Source organism: Arvicola amphibius, chromosome 10 (genome assembly GCF_903992535.2).
Source record: "Arvicola amphibius chromosome 10, mArvAmp1.2, whole genome shotgun sequence".
Lineage (NCBI taxonomy): Eukaryota > Metazoa > Chordata > Mammalia > Rodentia > Cricetidae > Arvicola > Arvicola amphibius.
In genome coordinates, this window is record NC_052056.1 from 94531971 (window position 1) to 94554305 (window position 22335).

General features: G+C 42.8%; 1 protein-coding gene across 7 annotated transcripts in view; it reads right to left on the bottom strand.

Annotated features, from left to right (window-relative positions):
* Cux1 (cut like homeobox 1) overlaps positions 1-22335 on the bottom strand; it is a 329866-nt gene that overhangs the window by 121296 nt on the left and 186235 nt on the right. For all 7 annotated transcript variants that reach the window (XM_038345005.1, XM_038345004.1, XM_038345002.1 and 4 more), the window contains exons 5-7: positions 12410-12547; positions 9637-9760; positions 2194-2270 (exon numbers count right to left, since the gene is read on the bottom strand). In XM_038345005.1, coding sequence (XP_038200933.1) covers positions 2194-2270; positions 9637-9760; positions 12410-12547 — 339 coding nt within the window. The remainder of the gene's footprint in view (positions 1-2193; positions 2271-9636; positions 9761-12409; positions 12548-22335) is intronic.

Here is a 22335-nt window from a genome sequence, read left to right on the forward strand (position 1 = left end):
AGACCAAGTATATGATGAAGGTCACATATAATTATATTGGAGGTGGAAAGTTCCTATCATCCAGGCGCCTTATCGTCTTAGTGCAACACATGACTTGTGAGCCTACAGTGACTCTGGCATACTATCAGCTGGGTAAGAGCATGCATATGGTAACTGACCATGACTATAAACAGCTCTGCTACTAGCTTATGTATTTCCTATATAAGACTTCAAAAGGTTTAGTGTATGTGTGCTCATATCCATGTGTGCGCATGTGTATGTGCTACAAACTTCAGTGTTCTTCTGATGCCAACCACCTTGCTGTTTTTGGAGCAGGGTCTTCCACTGACCTGGAATTCACCAAGTGGGCAAGATTGTCAGGTCAGTGAGCTCCAGGGACCAACCCATCTTCACCTTGCTAGGTCTGGGATTATAAGCATGGTCCACCACACATGGTTTTTTACATGGGCTCTAGAGGTTGAATTCAGATCCTTATGTTTGTGTGGTATGGATCTGAGCAAACTCCTCAGCTCCTATTATACTTTCAATCGTTATTTAATACATACCTCTATTTATTGTGGGCTGGAGAAATGGTTCAGAGGTTAAGCTCTTGCAGAGGACTCACGCTGGGCTCCCAGCACCCATGTTGTACAACTCACAACTGTCTATAACCCCAAAAGGATCCAATGCCTCTGCAGCCACCTGCAACTCATATGTATGTACACATGCACAAACCCACATAGACCCAAAGTTTATTTTATAAGAGTGTGCTCTGTGGTAGGGGCAGAAACCTTATCTATGGACTGTCAACTTCATTTACTGGCTAAACTGAAGAGCAAGGCATAGTGGTGCATGCCTGTCATCTCAGCACTGAGGAGGCAGAAGCAGGAGGGTCATGAGGCCCAGGCTAGCCTGGGTTATTACATGAAGATCTTAATAGCTCAAGAAATGGGATAGTTAAGAGTATTTTCTGAGGCCCATCTTTTCCCTTAGTGGTCTAGGATGGAAGTCTCTCTGTGTCAGGTCACAGGCAGACCAATCAGCTTTCCTTTTAACACACTCAGAAGTAAGGCAGTTGGTAAAGAACTGAGCATGCTTGCCCCTACATAACACCCAGCCAGCCTCAAGAGGCAACTCTCCCATTCACATCCACAGTGCCCGTGACCATGCTCCTACATCCTCAGCAACAATGGCATTATCTGTTTCAAAAAAGCTGACAGCATGATAGGCAAAACCATCTTTCACTGATTTATCTGCAAATCCATGACTGTTAAAAACTGTCAGCTCTTTCCCTTATGATCCACACTGCTTCTCAAAGCTTCCTGCTACTTCACTTACTGTTCTGCTGGACTGTTTCTTCATTTTCCAGAATTTTTAAGTGCTGTATCATGTGTGTAGACATATGTATATACATACATGCATGTATAAGGTGAAGACTGAACCAAAGCTTTTGCCCATACTAGGCAGGTGCTCTACAATTAACCCACACTTAGAGCTCCTCAATGGAAGACTCTAGGCAGGTGCTCTACCACTTGAGCAGGCTCCCAGTCCCTTACTGATGGTATTCTAAGCAAAAGCTCCTTTGCAGAACTACATCAGTAGCTTGGTGTTTGCAGTTTTTGGACATTTATTCATTTGACTGTTAAACTGGTTGTGACTATTTTTTGTCCCTGTAACATTTGTGTTCTAAGTTGGATCATGATGTCTTCTCATTTTTCTCTCTACATTTAAAGATACCATGCTGCTTCCTTCTCAGAAAAGGAAACAAAAAAAGAAAGGCAAACTTTGGTATGACCTTTTTTGGTATCTTTTAGAATTTAAAGGTTCTGCTATAACAGTTCTTAACTTCATTTCAGGTAGAACTAAGTCCCCTCACCCCCATTATTGTTCCAAATGAGATGACAGTTCTTGACAGTTTGGTGATTTAGAAGTGTTTGTTGGAAAGAAGAACAGGAAGGATGGCTGGCACAGGGAGGGAAAAGCAGGAGAGCCACCCACGTCCACATTAGCAACTCAATGCAGTGACTAATGCAGTCAGGTAGAGCAGCCTGGGATACAGGCTTCAGTTATGTGGGCTCAAGATTCCTAACTGCAGGATCCCCAGGAGCAACAAGTAGCAGAGGGTCTAGAAAACAGGCCAGGAGACTGTCCATGCTTGCCCAGCCTACTTCCATCTTCCACATGTGTCTTCAAATAGGATGGAGAGCATCGAACCTGTTTGCAAAGTCTGGAGTTTGTGCTCCGCTTCCTCCAGCTTTGAGGTGGTGGACATCTGGGTCTCTTGCAGTTTTCTGGGAAAAGAGAGAGAGAGAAAATAAAGCCAAATTGGTCAGCTTGTTTTGACTACTGAGACAGGCTGTGTGCCCTGAGCCCCACTGCTCAGCACTCTTCTCAGGGAGGCCCAGCTGGAGGCAGGCCTCCCAGGACAGCTTGAATCTCTGCATCTCACCTTTGTGAATGCACATTATACAACATGGAGTATGTGCACCCTGCAGGACCTGACATGTGTGGCAATCAGTGTGGAAGGTTCTCCTATATGGAACTTGTTCTGAGATAGCAGATATCAAAAAGAAATCAAATAGCATCATCACACACTCATTGTTTTCCTAAGCCGGGGAGAAGAATGATACATTTACATTCTGCTGACACAGAAAAGGAATCTGTTGGCATAAAGGATGTCCTAAACAGATGTGACAGCTGTCCTTTCCTCTAAAGTGGAACACAAATGCTACCACATTGGTGGGGGTGGGGGAATTCTGAATATCTGAAAGTAGTTTACTATTCCCATGGTCTCCAAATGCAAGAGATAACATGCTTTCCTCTGTGTCTGCAGCAAAAAAAAAATCTAAAAACAAGTTCATCATTTTTATATCCTATGAATTTAATATATGCTCAACACAATAAACTGGGGGTACAAAAGAGGAGAAATGATAGCTTAAAAAATAAAGAGTCAAATTTCTGCCACCTCTAGAAAAGCTTTGCCAATACTTCCCATGTGTGCCTATTATAAAATGGGAGGACCCTTAGCCAGGCGGTTGTGGTGCACGCCTTTAATGCTACCATTCAGGAGGCAGGTGGATCTCTGTGAGTTCGAGGTCAGGCTGGTCTACTTAGTGAGTTCCAGAACAGGCTCAAAGCTACACAGAGAAACCCTGTCTTAGAAGAAGAAGAAGAAAAAAGGAGGACCCATTATAAATTATAAAACTGCAGAGGACCAGAGTTCATTTTCCAGTGCCCACATCAGGTGGCTACCAAGTGCATGTGATTAATTCCAGGGGGTTTGTCTGGCCTCTTCCGGCCCCTGCAGGTACCTGGACACACATTGCTTACCCACACTGACACATATTCATACATATACACATAATTAAAAACAAATCTTAAGAAAATCCCACTTTAAAAATTATATGATCATGTGTATGTGTGTGCCCATGCGTGCAAGCTAGAGGCCAATGCCTGAATCTTCTTCAACTGTCTCCTGACTTATTTTTTGAGACAGTGTTCCTCACTGAACCCTGAACTCAATCCAATTGCCTTAGCAATCAATCCACCTGTTTCACGCCCCAGTTCTGGAATTATAGTTGTGTTGCAGTACCTGGCTTTTTACATGGGCCTGAAAATTTGAACTCAAGCCCTCAAGCTTTTGTAGCAAGAATTTTACCAACTGAGTCACCTCTCCAGGCCCCAAGGCCTTTTGTTTGTTTGTTTTGTTTTGTTTGTTTTTGTTTTGTATTTTGAGGCAGAGTCTCTCTAGTAGGCCCTGGCTGTTCTGGAACTCACTAAGTAGACCAGACTAGCCTCCAAATCACAAAGATCCACCTGCCTCTGCCTCCCAAATGCTGGGATTGAAGATATACCCCCAACTTTTTTTTTCTTAAAAAAAAAAAAAAAAACCAAACAAACCATATACTACAAGAGGATAAAAAGTACAGTCTTTCTTAATTCTTTTACTCCTCAAAGTTCCCTTGTCCCTTTCTACAATGCAACGGTATAATAAGTAACTACAGGCACACAAACTACATAAAAGGCATGTGAACTAATACACAATCCACTAATACAACAGACTGATAAGTCTTATGCTGCTGAATAACATGTAGCATACAGTAATATGTAACAGTGCAAAGTAAAGTAACATGTAACAGTATGTATAAATTAAATTAAAATATAACAAAGATATAGTGCAATATAAATTCCTTTCCCCCACTTACTTTTATGGAGAGGAGGGTTGAGAAAGGGATTCTCTTTAGCCAACGCTGGCCTCAAACTCTAGAACTCTGCTTCAGCCTCTTGTGTATTGGGTCATGAGACAGGAAGCTACCCTTTCTTCTACTTGTGTGCTTGGCAGTCTGCCTTTCCCTTCATCACCGGTTTGGAAGTGCTCTGCTTGAGTATATATTGCTACCCCTCATTCTCAGTAGCAAACAGAACCAAAATGCCACAGATACCTAAGACTGTTTAGTTTCTTTCTGCTAAAATTTCGTCACCTATGTTTTTGGCTAACTTGGAGAGTGAATCTGTTGGAAAAAATTCTAACAGAGTAATTTCAATGGTCACAGGCTTTATGTAATTGTTTTTCTTTTTGGACAGATATTGAGAACTTCCCAATTAAAATCCTCTAATTTAAACTCCTACCAATGTGTTTTGTAAACCCTGCCAACACTGGATAAAATCAAACTCAATATTTATTGCTGTCTCTTTGTATGCTCAAATATCAACTCTGCCCACTTTTAGAAGGTTGTTACTAGTTTTGTTTGTTTGTTTATTGAGATTAGGTCTCTTGTAGCCAAGGCTGGCCATGAACTCCCAATCTTTCTGCCTATACCTCCTCAGTGATGGGATTACTGGCATGTACCATAATGTATGGCAAGTAGAGCTGATCATTTCTTTCCATTAATATGTAAGAGCTCTGAGTATACGCAGAAGAGCTTGGAGTTGGTGGCCAACAGCTCTTGCTACTCTTTTTAAAAAGATCGGGGTTTGGTTTCCATCATCCACATTAGGCAGCTCATCACTGTCTTTAACTCCAGTTCTAGGGGATCTGATACCCATTTCTGGCCTTCATAGGCACTGCATGCACATGGCGCACATAGATTCATACAGGCGCGTGCACACACACACACACACACACAAATGAAAGAATATATATGCACATGCACTCTCCTGTACCAATTCACATACAAACACACACACATAGTTTAAAATCAATAAATAAAAGTTCACCCATTATCTTATGCAGTATATATTCTTTTCTCTCTTTGTTGATATCTTTAAAACTTTACTGTTATTATTTTTTTAAATTTTGTTTTAAATATTGGATGGTTATATTGATATACTTTTTCAGATATTATTATAAAGATTTTTTTACTTCAAAATAATTTAAAAATATGTATCAAAGTTCTCTTTTGGTATATAATGAATTAATTACTATTTAAATCCCACATCTAGTTTAACTTTTTAAAATCGTGTGTGTGTGTGTGTGTGTGTGTGTGTGTGTGTGTGTGTGTGTGTGTAGGACAAATGTTGAAATTTTGAAGTTGATCTTTGGTCATGTTCAACCTTATTTATTGAGGCAAAGTCTCTAACTGAACCCACAACTCAACAATTCTAGCTAATCTAGGGGTCAATATATCCCAGGGATTCGTCTCTGCCTCAGCTGGGATTATAGGTCACTGCTATGCCTGCCCAATTTTATGTGGGTTCTGGAGATCCAAACTACTTTCCTCATACATGTACAGCAAGGGATTGATATACTGAGACATCTTCTCAGTTTTAAAATCAAGGTTTTAAGACTCTGTAGCCCAGTCTAACCTAAAACTCTCTACATAAGGCAAGCTTTGAAGTCACAGCAATCCTGTTTTAGGTTCTGATTTGCTGGGATTACAGACATAGCCACTATGCCTGGCTCCACATGATTTTTTCTGCATGTAAAGAAAGGTAATAAAGGCAAAGTTTTGTTTTAATTCCTTTCCCTAAACATTATTCTCTTTTAATATAATCCATTCCTTTACCTAATTTAAATTCACCCGAACAGTACCACATTCCCATATCAGTTTATTTCCACACTTACATAGTGTATGAGGCTGAAGGGATGCATGCTATCAATTACACTATACACAACCTCTTTCTTTCTTTTTCTTCCTTCCTTCCTTCCTTCCTTCCTTCCTTCCTTCCTTCCTTCCTTCCTTCCTTCCTTCCTTCTTTCCTTCTTCCTTCCTTCCTTTCCTTTTTGAGAATGGGTCTCATGCTGCTCAGGCTGGCCTCAAACTCATTATGGAGCTGAGGATAACCTTGAATTCCTGATTTTTTTACCTCTCCAGGGCTGGGAGTAAAATTGATGTCAACATACTTGAATAAGTGGTGCTAGGGATGGAATCTGGAACACTCTGCCAGTGAATGTATGAAACTTTAAATCCTGTGGTTTTCACTCTTATCTTGCTGTTTTGTTTGCTCAGGCTGTTGTGAATTTTATTGAATTATAGTTTCCATGACTAAGAAGAGTTATAGCTAGAGATGGCCCATATCCCTGTATCCAGTTTTCATGGTAGGAAGTGAGGGGTTTAGAGTGCTGTATTTTCCTGCACAATCAAGCATTGCACCATGCTTTTTTGTATGTTTCTTTTTGAGAAATCATCTCATATTGTAGCTCAACCATACTTGAAACTCATGCTATAGCCCAGGTTGGCCTCTAACTTGTGGGTGAATCTCCTATCTCCACCTCCACACTGCTGGGTTATAAGCATGTACCACCATACTGGCCGTTTTCCTTCTTTAAAAAATTATTTTAATTATTATTCTGAAGTATGTTGCCCATATGGAGGTCAGAGGACAACTTTCTGGACTTGGTTCTTTTTCCACTTTTTGGGGGTGGGTGCGGGGGGGAGAGACAGGGTCTCTGGCCTAAAACTCATTATGTAGACCAGGCTGGCCTCAAATTCACATAAATCTGCCTACATCTGTCTCCTGAAAGCTGAGATTAAAGGCATGTGCCACCATGCCTGACCCTATTTTCCTTATATTTGTTCATTTGTTTTTATTTAGATCAGGGTCTAACTATGTAGCCATCATTGATCTGGAACTGGTCATAGACCAAACTGGTCCCAAACTCAGAGGTCTGAGATCTGAATGCCTCTGCTCCCCAGGTTCTGGGACTAAAGGCATGTACCACCACACCTAGTTTTTCCTTCTTTATAAATGGAGCCAATGAAGTCAGTATCACAGTATCCCTGAAGCTTCTGTGAGACATGGGAGGTGTCCTAGTTAGATTTAATTGTCAACTTGACACAGCCTAGAGTCATCTGAGAGGAAAACCTTGATTGTGAAATTGCCTAGATCAGATTGGCTGGTAGGCATTTTAGAGGTGTGGAGTGTCTTAATTATTAATTAACGTGAGAGGGCCCAGTCTGCTAAGGGTGGTACCATCCTTGGGCAGGTACTTCTGGAATGTGTAAGAAAGAAGTACTCCTCTATTGTTTCTGCTCCATGTTCCTGCCCTGACTTCAAACAATGATGAATTGTGACCTAAAAGACAGAAGAAACACATTCCTCTTCAAGTTGCTTTTGGTCATAATATTTTATCATAGTAACAGAATAAGTTTTTTTTTCTTTCTTTTCCTTCCTTCCTTCCTTCCTTCCTTCCTTCCTTCCTTCCTTCCTTCCTTCCTTCCTTCCTTTCTTAAATATTGGTGTTGGAGACTGAGCAAGGGCATCATGCAGCTAAGCATGAGCTTTATGAAGGAGCCTCAGCTTAGCTTTGATACCTAACATCTTTTTCTTTTGGTTTTCCTAGACAAGGTTTCTCTATATAACAGTCCTGGCTGTCCTGGAACTTACTCAGTAGACCAGGCTGCCTCAAACTCACAGAAATCTGTCTGCCTATCTTGAGAGTCAAGTCCTAGGATTAAAGGTGTGCACCACCACTGCCCGGGACATCTTTTATTTTTGCTTTATTTTGTTTTTGTAGACAAGGTCTTGCTATGTAGCCCCATGATCTGCCAGGTGTGTATGTCTTTCATGTCTTTAATTCTAGCACTAGCAGGCAGGAAGACTTCTGGGAGTTTGAGGCCATTCTGGTCTACCTATTGAGTTCCAGGCTAGCCAAGGTTACATAGTAGACTTTGTCTCAAAACAAAAAGGAACACATGATTCTCGTACCTGAGACTCATGAATATTGGAATCATGTGTGTGCCACTGTACCTGGCTCCTGTGATGTTTCTGAGGTCACCCCATAGAACTCTGGTGAATTAACCATGAAATCAATGTTCACAAGTAGAATAAAACACCATGCTGGGGGCTGGGGATATGGCTACATGGGTCATTGTTTGCCACACAAGTTTGAGGACCTGACCAATTGGTCTAGCTGAATTGGTCTCCAGATTTAGTGAGAGACTTGTCTCAGAGAAAAAAGTGGAGAGTAAAGAAAGAAAACACCACACCTGATACTGACCCTTGGCCTCCACACTCACACTCACACCTCACACCGCTAGTGAGTAAACCTAGCCACTTACTTGAAACTATAAATCTAATTAGTGCCTCCTGTTAAAATGTATGTGCATTTCCTCACACTAGTGCTAAAATTTAACATCTTAATTTAACTAAAGAGTTTTTAAAAATCTGACTAACACAGTTGGAACTAACAAGCTCAGGGGTCCTCATAGCTTTTACAAAAAAGTCTGATTTTCATTAAATTGTTCCATTAGTGGAAAACTACTCATTTATGGAGAAAGTCTGGGAAAAAAAATTAGCCATTAGAAAGCTATAACTGTCATTAGTCAGGTGCAGCATTGGTACACTTTATTGATCCGGGCCAAGGGTCCCTCATCCAAAATGCGTGGACCACAACTGTGACAGACTTTTATTTAGAGATTTTAAAATTCTGGAATATTTATATAGATGGCACTGGGTGAAAGTGTCAAGTCTAGAGTGCTCTAAAAAGACTGAACTTTTTGTTCCTTTTGGTGCTGGGATGGAAACCTGCACATACTAGGCATGGATTCTGAGTGATCTCAGTCCTGGGCATACTTAACTTTTTCAGTATTTACAGTTTTACATGTCAAGAATATTTCAGATTTTTGGATTAGAGATCTCAATTCCTTGCTTTATGAGGTACTGGTACAATAGAAAGAAGCAAAGTAAAACAAAACAAAAGATATTTTTATGTGACATATAAATATCAGATTCAATGAAGGTAGATGGAGTTCAGGCTTTTTTGCAGAGGGCACATGTTGGCGGAACCTGTCCTCTGTTGCCTCAGTTCAAGTACAGCTGTCATTTGTCAACTTGTGTTCAACTTATACAAGCCTTGTTCTCACTCTGCAGGTCTGAGAAACACTTGTGATCCGGCTGCCTGTGGTCATGGCCCCCAGGAGAAAAGTGACACATTGCACTCAAGGGATTTTACAATGAAGAAGCAAGGATCGCTGTAATGTTTTCAACAAAACTTTCCAGCAGTGTTGAGGATGGAACCCAAGGCCTCACTCACAGTGGGGACTACAGGCAGGTGCTCTACCACTGAGTGACATCTAAGCCCTTCAAACAAAACTTTGCTTAGGCACTTTGAGACTTTAGTCAACAACCTGGGCTGATTTCACATGTGCACTTTTCAAAATGTCATGTGACATTAGGGTGCTGTAGTGGTGATGGGAGCTGTGTGGCTGCGCTCACCTTTCCTTCTCTGCAAAATCATTTTGCAACTTCTGTTCCTTCTCCAGAGCAATGGTCTCGGCCTGGCTCTTCAGAGTCTGCTCGTATTCTCGGATTTTCTCCTTAAGTGCTTTTATCGTAACCTCTGCAGAATGAAAGACCGAAAAACCAACGGTAAGGGAAGCGGTTCCTCATAGCTGGGTGAACCAGGCTTTTGTAACCTGCCGGGATCACTGTATTTTAAACTTGAGCTTGTCCACGCTGACACAAAATCAATGGTTATGAGTCCCTTTGGGGACCTTTTACTCCCTCAATGTGAAATTGAACTTGTAGTATTCAAGTTGGAGAGGATCAATGGGTTTTGCCAGGAAGGATTGTGGTGGTCCCTCCAGCACACTTAGAAAAGGGGGAAATCGATGGCAAAACATATATTGTCTTACTGATGCATCCTTAAGTTGGTCCTTTCTACAGAGGGCAGACTAATAAAGTTTTGGTGTAGGTTTAAAGACTTTACTACAGAGGAAAGGGTGCAAGCATTTGGAAGTAGAGTCAGACATAGCCCTCATCAGGCACCAAGGCAGCTTTGCTATTGTTTCTCATGGAATGGAAAATGCCAGGCACCGTGGCTGAATGCCATTTACTGTACTGGGGAAGGGAGAAACCACTACGGAGTTTGGGTGTTGGTGTCTACTTGAGTTTATTTGCATTCCCAGCATCTGGTACAGGTATTTGAGGTAATAAATGGAAAGCAGAAACTGACAGGCCAGACAGGGCTGGTAGTCCTAGCTCTCCACAGTGCCATTTGTCAGGCAGTGCATATTTCCTGTGTCCCATGAACACTCTCTGAAAACAAATTAGGAATGGAATGATATTAGCATTTTGGGGAAGGCTGAGGTAAAAGAATTACTAGTTGAAGACTACTCTGAACTTCATAGTAAGTTTCAGGATAGACTTAAATGCAAGGCGAGTTTGGAAGCCAGCATGGGCTACATGGTGAGTTTGAAGGCAGTCTGAGCTACAGAATGAATCTGAGGTTTAGCCAAGGCTGTTTACAGTGAGTCTGATATCAGACTGGGCTATACACTGAGTTTGAGGCCAGCCTGAGATACATGGTAACTTTGAGGTTAACCTGGGCTAGGTAAAATCCCTGTCTCAAAGGTAGCAAAAAAGGCATGCCACTGGAGCTAAAAGTAGAAAGAACTGGATTTTCTCCAGGTGTGTGTAACACAGCAGGTGTGCACATAATCGCCTGTCACCCAGGCACTGGGCATTTCAAAAGAAATAAACTCTACTGGCAACTGCTGCAGAAGGTTGCCGGGGGAGAGAAAAGTCTTGAAGAATCCCAGCTTCACACGCCTACCAACTCCCTTCCAAGCAGGACAATGCTGTCCCTTGTGGTCCCAAAGGCCATTATATTCTCAGTAGAACTAGACTCAAGTGGGATCTGATCCCCACATTTTCTGCATCCCACCATGAATTCAAGTTCCAGGCAGTGTGTGATCAAGGGTCCCTAAGAGAAGCCAGGGGCCAGCTGTCCTCACTCTCCAGGCCTCTCTGTCCTTGGAGCTCTTCCTAAGTCATCTCAGCCTCTTTGTGGATCTTCCCACGGACAGTGCCCCATCCCAAGTCTGTCTCCAACATTCTCTAAGGGAAAAAGAATGTTCTTCACAGTCCTAGTCATTGAGCTTTTGATTAGTTTTCTAAAGCTCACTAAATAGCAGGGATACAGATGAGCTAGGCAGGTTGATGCCCCTCTCTTCCACCCAGGTCTTCATCTATATCTCTAAAACAAAACCATGAAGACACATAGACACAAAGGAAACTTAGGAGTTTGTTGTGAGTGCTGTTGAATAGCTTTTTTTTTTTTCTTTTTCAACACAAGGAAGCCAGGAGGCTCTGGGGCATTTTGTATTGTTTGTTTTTATTTTTTATCAATGGAGAATTGAACTTAGGGCCTTGATGATGCAAGGCTGGGTTAAACACTGAACCACACCCCCAATCCCTCATTGGAAGATTTTCAACTATTTAGCTATATACCCTCAGCTCTCTTTTTGCTTTTACTAAATTGTTCAGAGCAGCCTTAAACCCAACCTATAGCTCAGGCAGACTCTGAACTTTGGATCCTCTGACCTTGGCCTCCAAAGTAGCTGGATTTGCAGCTAGGACATGGTTCTAGGATTTTGAACACACTTGGCTTTTAGGTTATAGAACAAATTTCTTTATGTTTGTTCGTTCCCTGCCAAGAAAAAGCCTTTGCCTCCCCTGCCTTGTGATATAAGGTAGTCCTGTCAAGAGACTGTTTTTCCCCCTTTCTTTTCCAGGAGATCCATAATGAATGAATGAGGTTGACATGGGAAGAATGGTGTATAAGCACACAACTTGCAAGGATCCGTCTTGTCTGGAGTCTTAATGGATCAGTAGCAATTACTAAATGACTTACTGTGTATGACCCTTTGATCAGGAGTTGGCTGTCTGACAGGTGTCACCCAGAGGCGACACATCAGTCTTTGAAAAGACAGATCCTATCACAAGATGATACAGGAGAAATTTTCAAAGAATCCTGATCTGGCCCAGACCAAGAGCAATAAAAAAAATCCAATGTAGTTATTGCGGGAGGAAAAGTTTAGCTGTGGCATAGTTAGGCAGTGTCATTATCTTTGTTTAAGAAATTCGGCTGCTTGCCCCACCCTGGCCTCATGAGGAGGGTAACAATTACAGCCAGTCCCAACAGTATGAAGAAGGCAATTAAAGGGGAAGGGGAAGAAAGCAAAGCCAGGCAGGATTTGCCACTGACCTTGATGTTTCACTTCGGCAAACTCCTTGTTGTATTCTTCTAGTGTTTCTCTAAGTTTCTGGTTCTCTGTTTCAATGTCGTGTAGACGCTGTACTTTTATTTCCAGCTGTTGCCCGAGGTCCAGCGCTGGTACAGGATCTACACAATGGGAGAACACAGATCAGCATACTGCACCCAAACCCTCATCCAGGAAACACTACTACCAAGCCATGTTCTCAGGCCCTCACTAATGGATTCTAGGCAAGTCCTCTTATGCTGACATACCCTTAGTTCCTTACTGGGGGGCAGCTAAGTAGGTGTTGTGCTTCTGAGCCACACCAGTCCCTTACTGGCAATTCTAGGCCAGTATCCAGAAGTCACCTCCTGGAGACTCTCTTGGGTCCTCAATTCTCCCTTCTCCTAGGTAGTATGATAAAGAAGGAACTCAATACAAGATCCTTAATACGCAAAAATTTGGTGACGACAGGATTCACTGGTATTTGCCAACTTTTGTGTGGTTCTCTAAGGATTTTCATCCATTGGTCAGTGAAAAGAGAGCCGTGGGTGTACTGAGTGGGAGGAAGGGGCTTTAGGGAAGTCTATCTGCAGAGTCTTCTCTGGATGATACTACTCCATGGAAGAGTGTCTCTGTTTAAATGTGTCTAGGAAGTTCATGGACTTGGAAATAAAGGCCATATAATACTTGTACAGACAGGACATTCTCTTGCAAGAGTCTCACAATGACATGGTATAGAAGTAGCACTAAAATTCAGTACAGAGGAAGGGCTGGCCCAAGTTCACCTGATTGGCTGGTAGGCCCAGAGAAAGCTGACCTAAGCTGGCTGACTCCATAGGTGATCACTATTCTATACATGAAAACTCTTGGGTCTTTATAAGGACATGATCCTTTATTTTATTTTACTTTTTGAGGCAGAGATTTATATATACCCTGCTGGCCTTGAACTTCAGATCCCTGATTTCATTTCTCAAATTCTAGCATTAGAGGCATGTAACACCATGGTTATATCATGTGCTGCTGGATATCTGATCCAGTGCTTTGTGCATGTTGAAATTCATGTGTGTTCTATCCCCTGAACTATATCTACAGCATGACATGTCATTATTATTATTATTATTATTATTATTATTATTATTATTATTATTATTATTTTAAATTGTCATCCTCCTTTACTGATGATGGGTGTTAAGAACAGTCAGAGATGTGCATCTGATGGTTCTAAGACTGGAGACCCCTATAAAAGCACAACTGGGGGTGACTCAGCATTACCCCTGCGACAGGCACGCAGCCAGCCAGCTAGGAAACCACCAATTCCCATTAGAATACAGAGAGCAGAAGAGCATCTGCACCTGTCCTGTAATACCTTGTGAAGAAAAGAACACACTGGGGCTGGGGAGATGGCTCAGTCTATAAAGAGCTTGGTATACAAGCATAAGGACCTGAGTCTGAGTCCCCAGCTCCCACATAAAAAGTCAAGTGTGGCATTAGTAATCCTAATAGTGGGGTGGAGACAGATGGAGCTCTCTAGCTCACTGCCAGTGAGGCTTGCAGAACTTCTGAACACCAGGTCAGCGGGAGACACCAGCTCCTGAGGAACAATACCTGAAGTTGACCTCTGGCTTCCACATGGATGTTCATTCACGCACACTTACACAAACTGGGCTCCCTCCCCCCAAAAGAATGATAGCTGCCATGAGATTTACTCAGTATTAGATTATAGTCTACAGTTGGAAAAATCAGACATGCAATTTATAGGACTGGGTTTTGGCCTCTGGCTTTCCCACGAATTCTCAGCAGAAGACAGACAGACATTAAATGCTTTGGGTCAATTTGATCCTCATTTTCCTTCTGTCTAGGAGGCAATTACAACCCACCAGGGGAACACACCCTTTGGAATTCTGAGAGTAGAAGAATACCCAAGTCACAAGGCTTAGAAAGATTACTGAATCTATTTCTGGCAGGGGCGCCAGCCTCGCCTGGGGATGGTTATGGAGATTTAGTCTCCTCTCAAGGAATGCTAAACACCACACATGGCAGATCAGTGAGGGTATATATTCAAGATCTCACTTAATTTTCCAATGCCAGAGTCATTAATTTTTCAGACCACCCTTGGTTCCTGGAAGCAGGGGCTGGCCCACCATGGCTCTGTGAATGCTGTTTCACCAGAGCTTGGCATTCTCTAAAATGTCTATGTGTTCACAGAGTTTATTCCATGTGTCATTAGGATGTGTGGAGCTAGAGTCTGCAGCCCCAAGGGAGCCCTGCACTGGGGCTTAATACCAACACTGTACATCATCTGAATCTGAGGCCTACTGGGCACTTATGTGGCCTATATACACAGTCCCTGCCTGTCTCCCTTTCTCATTCATGATTTTTCATTATTATTTCAATCAGCACTAAAATATTTATGTTATGTTAGATTGCTAGAGCTATTTTGGGAACATAGTTCTTCTAAGCAGGAGTGGCAATAACAAGAAAAATAGAATTCCCAGAGCATCCCAGGTATTTTTTTTTTTTTTTTTGATTGCAGTATCTTCCCAGGAAACCTGGATTCCTCTTTGGCCTCTATGTCTTCAGGCTGGGAAAATGCCTTGAGAGAAATGAGTGATATGCCCACAACCTCCTTTATATAGAAGGAGAATTTGAATTTGATCCACATCAGGGATGGAGAGGGGAAGGTGTTGTACTTGAGAAAACTCTCTGAATGTTCACCAATGTTGCCTTTTCTAGCACAACTGTACCAATTTGACTTTTCAAGAACTAAGGTCACATTTTAGACACGTGTGTATGTGGACATGTGGACAAGGTGTTAATGATGGGTATCTTTCTCAATCTTTCTCTTTTGTTGAGACAGTGTCTTTAATTTGGCCTGGGTCAATTTGATCTTTATTTTCCTTCCTCCCTCCCTCCTTTCCTCCCTCCCTCCTTCTTTCCTTTGTAGGCTAGGTTGGCTGGCCAGCAAGTCCCAGAAACCCACCAGTTTCCACCTCCCCAGCTCTGGGGAGTACAAACTCACAGGAGCTTTTACATGGGTACTGGGGATAGAACTTGGATTCTCATGTTTGTCAAGCACTTTACTGTACTGACTGAGCTATCTCCTTGGGCTCCTCTGGGCCATTCCTATTTAAAGGCCAGGATCTAGTGTGTCTGTCTCTGATGAAAAAATAGCTTTCATCTTGCCATTCAGCAGGAATCCAGTAACATATGTAGAGAACACACATGTTATGAAGCAAATAGTAACCAACAAAGACTTTAGACAAATTCTCAACATGCCCCGCTGTAAATGGAAGTTCTGGCACTCTTGTAATTATTCATCATGGCATCTATATTTAATTTAACAGTATTAAAGTTAATGTAAAAGTAGCAAAACTGGCTACAGAATGGGAAAGGAACTCAATGTTCAAATAGTGTGATGCATTAGACTCCCAGCTTTATGATGCTACACAGAATGACTTAAGGCCCACAGCATTGATATATTGTTTTGGGATATGTAAAAGCCATTGGTAAAGTACCTCTTAGGCTTAATTTTTATTATGTGTATTAAAGGAACGGCTAATTACCACATGATGGTATAATAGCCCTAGCATGTTTGAGCTGGAGACTGAAACAATGAATTTCAGCAAGCCAAACCCCAGCCTGCATGTTAAGCTGGGGAAATCATAGCTTTCTGTCTCGTTAAAGATTTCCAATGCCATTTAAACTCCATACAAGCATTGTTAGGTCTCAGGCTGTATGTCAGAAGCCTCTGATTTCAGCAATTCAATTACGGAATTGTCTGAGGGAGGAGAAAGAACACACCCATAGACAGAAGAATAACATGCAAAGTTCTGTAAGCCACCTGCCCAGCCTCCAACCCAACATGCTTTGCCACTATCCCCATCCACCCACCATGACAAACTCAAAAAACATTTTATGATTATCTGATAAGTTAATTCCTAAAGCATGCTCAGATGTAGTGTGCAGTTTGTTATGCAACTCAGGACTTAAACAGCATAATTATATAACAAACAACCCTATCACCTGGATTTATTCAGCACATTTTGCTAAGCGCGGTAACATTATCTCATTAATTCTAGTCATCCCTGCAGAAGCTGGGGGAGGGCAAGCTGTGATGTGTCAGGCGCTGGCATCTCCCCCAGGGACAGGGATGGGAAGGGAAGATGGCCAGGCCAACAGGTATGCAAAATGCTATTAAAGATGCTATTTCCTGAGCCAGCAGCCACCTTAATTATACTGTCTCTTCATGTACTAATTTAACAAGGGTTTCCTAAGTGGCTACATGATCTGGGAAAGGCCAGGGATGGGCACTGCAAGGGACACTGAGCCAAGTCAGCAAGAACCAGCCTCTCTGGAGAGGTAGCCCAGGTACATCAAATATCAAGAAAACAAAACAAAAAAACCCAGTCACACTCACGGATGAGTGGAAGATGGGTTCCATATAAAGAGGAGCTTTGTTTAGTAAGAGGAGACAGAGATACTAGAGTAGTTGCCTTAATAGAGACACAAGAGGAGTGAGGAGATCAGTGCTAGGCATGACTAGAACTATCTACCACCACCAAAGTAACCGATAATGTTAATGATAAAGATACCAGGGTGGTTCTGGGTGCTGAAGGGACACATGATAAACAAGACTAACACCTAGCTCTCAAAGGCTTGCCAAAAGGACTAGAGGTATACATCCCAAAATACAGTAATCAAAAACTATCAGGACAGGAGAAAAAGAAAAAAAATCCATAATCATGGGCACAAATTTCAAATCTCCATTCACACTTATTAATAACATAAACAGGTATAATTTCCTTCCGTGGAGCTGGGGAAGGAATGCAGAGCCTTGAGAATGTAAGGCTAGGGCTCCACAACTGAGACATGCCCACAGCTCTTTATGGCTGGGACTCTATGCAGATGCTCTTCCACTGAGAAACCCAGCAAACAGTCAGTATGGATGCAAAAGACTGAAGAACACAGACTACCAAGCACTCTGGTAGCCCCACACAGCTGCACAACAAGTGTTCCTTTCATATGTACGAGGAACATCATCAATAACAAGCAGAGCTGTAAACAAGCCTTGATAAATTCAAAAGAACAAATATCATCCAAAGTACATTCTCTGGCCACAATGGAGTAAAACATGACCTGGACCTCCACTTAAGAACATAAAAAAGGAGCAAATCAAACACAGAGTAAGCAGAAGTGAGCAAAGGAGATTGGGGAGCAATAAAACTGAAAAGGCAAAAAGAAAAAAATCAATACAAACAAAAGCAGGTTCTTAAAGAAAAAAAATCATTGAAATTGATTAGCTTCTAGCCAGACTGATCTAGAAAAAAAAAAAACTTAGAATTTACAAATCCCAAGATCAGAAAATGAATGAAAGAATGGATATGACAATTCTCTCTCTCTCTCTCTCTCTCTCTCTCTCTCTCTCTCTCTCTCTCTCTCTCTCTCTCTCTCTCTCTCTCTCTCTCTCATCAGGGTCTCACTATAGACCTGGCTGGCATGGAAATCAGTATGTAGACCAAGCTGGTCTCAACTGCACAGAGGACCTGCCCTCCTGTGCTTCCTGGACTGCTGGGATTTGAGGCATGCACCACCACGATTGGCCCATCCTATAGATCTTAAAATGGCAGAATATACCTGTAGTGCCAACAGTGAGAGTCAGAGGCAGGTGGAGCTCTGTGAATGAATTTGAGGCTAGCCTAGTCTATATAAGGAGTTCTAGGCCAACAAGGGATATATAGTAACTCTGTCTTTAAAAAAAAAAAAGATAATAAATATACTGTGATTAACATCATGCAAATAATTTTGGTATTTTAGATGGAGCAAATCAGTCCTTACAAAGCCAGGTGTGGTGGCTCATGCTTGTAATTCCAGCAGTCTGGAAGGCACAGATAGACAGATCTATGTAAGTTCAAGGCCAGACTGGTCAATACGATGACAAATTGTTTCAAAAATGCCACACTGGGAACACAGCTCAGTGGGTAAAGTGCCTGCCATACAAGCATGAGGACCCGAGCTCTGATTCCTAGCCCATGACAATGCCAGGTCTGGTTGCCAATGGAGATAGAAGCACCCCTGGGGGCTTGCTGGTCAGTCACCTTAGCCTACTTGTTGAGTCCCAAATCCCAGTGAGAGAGAGACCCTGCCTTAAAAAACAAGATAGCTCTCAGTTGGTAGAGTACCTGCCTAGCATACATGAAGTTCTCGGTTTGATCCCACACAAACCATGCCTGGAGCCACACACCTGTACTCAGGAGGCAGAGGCAGGAAGATCAGAAATTCAAGGCCATCCTCAGCTATAAAATGAGTCTCTGAGGTCAGCCTGAAGATATATTAAGATCTCTGGCCAGTGCTCTGTTCGGATGGGTGTGGCTATGGGGTCAAGAGTGCCAGCAGGATGCAGTAGACAGGGTGAGCCCAGGGAGTAAGGGATCACTGGACTGTGGACGAGGGAGGTAGTGGCAGGGGTGATAGGAGGGGCTCAAGTGAGGGTCAGTTCTGGGGGTGCGCTTATTAGATGTGAGGAAAGACGAGAATCCTGGACGACATCTGCAAGAAGACCAATGCTGAGCTTCAGAAGTCACCTAGTTTGTGCTGAGAAGGAAGTCCTGGCAAAGGACGAACCAGGACGCCAGTGTAATCAGGTGGAGTGGTGACTTAACAGCATGGACCCCAGGAACATCTGTTTTTGTGGAGATGGTGCCATAATGCAAGACAATGTTGGGGCTATTTATCCACTCTGGTCAAGCCACTTGCTCTGGCCCTCCAGGACTTTAATATAAACATTTTATTTGGGAGTCTCTGATTACTACCCAAGAAGCTGGCATGCTCCAATAAAGTAAAGTAGTGTCAAACAAAGAGGTCCCAGAATTACTGAGGGCACACTGATGGGCTTCACTGAAGCTGCCAAGATGACAAGTCTGTTTCAGATCTGGCTAGGACTGTTTATGCCAGGGAAGATTGGGAGGTAGTTGGGCTTGTGGCAAACAGATCTACCCCATACTGTGAGGGCTTAGAAGCCTATCTTAAACCCTGGGCCCATGTTTGCACAGACTGCAGGCAGCACAGGGCTGTCCCTTACTACCAGTATCAGGATGAATGTGTTCCTTGTGAGCACGGTCCCAGCGATGACATCACATAGAGGCAGACTCTACTTTTTACCAGGACACTCTGGACTAATGTAATCATACGATTACATAATTAACCCAGCTGTCTCATTAAGAAAATCAACTGGAATTCAAGGCATAATTAGTTATATGACAATTAGCATGCTGATGAGCAACCGACGAAAAGCTGTCTAGATACCCAGCATGCCAGGACCACCCCAGTCATGGCCGGGCTGGGGGGTGGAGGGAAGGGGAGAAATAGATGGGATCAGAACAGACACCCCTGTGTGCAAGCACACCAAGGATTCCCTTGATCAGTTCAGTTCTCAAAGCACCAGTACAGCCAAGGGTTTGGAGTAGGTAGGATCAAGAATGAGGATAGCATGCCAAAGCTTCTGGCACGGACATAGGCATCCACCTTGTAACTTTCACTTGAAAGTTGCGGATATGGCTCCATTGGGAGACCACTTGCCTAGCATGCATGAAGTCCTGGGCTCCACAATTCGCTCAACCACACATAAACAGGATATGGTGGTGTGCACCTGCAATCCCAGAACTCAGAAGGGAGAAGCCAGAGCAGGGGGCTATCCTTGGTATACAGTGATGCAGAGGTCAGCATGGATTCTGTAAGACTAAAAATAAAAACTAAGAGTTTGTAGTTGATTGATCACTGCAACAGCATGTAACAAGGCACTGAGATAAAAAGATACGCCAAGTTTGACTGGTGTCCTGGTCATGGAGGGTGGAAAAAAAAGTTGTTTCCTGTCTGGTTTCCAATTCTTCCAGTGTGAAGCATAATTGCCTCTTTGCTTCTTGTATCCTGAAGCAGCTTTAGAACCAGCTCCAGGCCAAGGAGCCACAGGCAGCTGAGTGCCTGCCTGTAACCCAAGCTACACTGCTCCTTAGATGTCCCTGGTTCCCTTATTGTCTTGGTTTGGTGCCTCAGGTTGTTTCTTAGTAATATGAATCAAAATGTCCCAGGAGGACAGACAGGACACCTGCGAGGGAGATCTTGTAGGTCTCAGGCCACTACAAGTCACTCTGCAAGAGTCAGGGGCATTGGCCCTAGTTTGCCAACATCAGGAAACCTGGAATACCTGGGCTAGACTATCCCTCTGGAACCGGACTAGAGGCAATCATATTTTTCCAGCCTTGAAGGTTAGCACACCAATGACATAGTGGTTGGAAAACTAAGGGTACTTCTATTTGACACATCAGACCCTGTCAGCTTTCCTTAGGAGTCATTATGGCTAACAGAGAAGGAAAAATGGAAAGAAAGTTTCTAATTTTGTCTGTGACATGTCCTCACCAGAAAGTAACAGCACAAAGGACTAGCTGGCCATTTCACCCCTGTGGAGGGACATTAAAAAGCAGACCTCAAGCTGAGGCTATAGCTCTGCTTATAGCGTATTTGCCTAATATGCTTGGTGCTCTGGATTCAATCCCCAGCCTACCACCACATAAATGGGGCATGATGGTGCACACCTGTAATCCCAGCCATTTAGGAGTCATATTGTCATGGTTAATCTTCACTGTCAATAATTTAACTGGATTTAGAATCACTATGAAAATACATCCCTGGATTTGACTATGAAGGTGTCTGTAGAAAGATTTAATTGAGGAGTGAAGACTTATTTTCTGGTTGGGGTCCTGGACTGAAGGAAAGGAAAAATGAGCTGAGAACCAGCATTCAACTCTTGGCTTCCTGACTGCGGATGGAATATGACCAGCGCCTCGTGCTCCTGCTGCATTTCTCCTCTTGATGTACCTCCTAAAACCGTGAGCCAAAACAAACCCTTTCTCCCTTAAGCTGCTTTTGTCTCAGCAATAAGAAAAGCAACCACCACACCAAAACTACAGGCCCGTTTCCTAGGGCAATCAAAGAAACAGAGGCAGTTCTTATAATGTGGACTGGAGCCCTGATTTATGAGGTGATGAATATTTTATAGTGCTGGTAATGTATCTTTGCCTTCCAAGGGCTGGGGTTAAAGGCACACACCACTATCACAAAACTGATAACCGGGTGGGGTGACACAGGTCTGTAAACCCAGTGCTTGGAAGGATTGGGCAGGATTCAGAGTTTCAGGACAGCCCGGCCCTGTAGTGAGTATGAGGACAGCCTTATTCTTTCATATTTTATCTCAACACACACGCCTCCCAAAACTACTGCATCAAGAACTTTCCAGAGCAGACAGCCAATCATGTTTTAGTTTTATGAGTACTTTACAAGTAGGCAGCTAACTGTGCTCTTAGCTGTGATGCACTGGTAAGGGCAACTCTTAGTCAGGGTCACTTTCGCTGTGATGAAACACTATGATCAAAGCAACTTGAGAGGAAAGTGTTTATTTGGTTTATATGCCCACATCACTGTTAATCAATGAAGGAACTCAGGACAGGAACTCAAACAGAGCAGGAACTTGGAGGCAGGAGCTATTGCAGAGGTTATGGAAGTTTGCTGTTTACTGGCTTGTTCTCCATGATTCCTCAGCCTGCATTCTTAGAGAACCCAGGACTACCAGTGCAGGGGGGTAGCTCCACACACAATGGGCAACCCTCCCCCATCTTAAGAAAATGCTTTACAGGCTTGCCTACAGCTCAACTTTAAGGAGGCATTTTCTCAGCTGAGACTCCCTTCCCTGATGATTCTAGCTCATGTCAATCTGACATAAACTAGACAGCACAACAACTGAGAAAGTTAGACTGCAAGTGATTGTTCTGCTGATTTATGTATGTTGCCCTCTTCTAACCATGCAAACAAATACATTATCACAGAATGAAAATCTGAAGAAAGTCACCCACTCAAGGTTAATGACTGGCAGATTATGCAT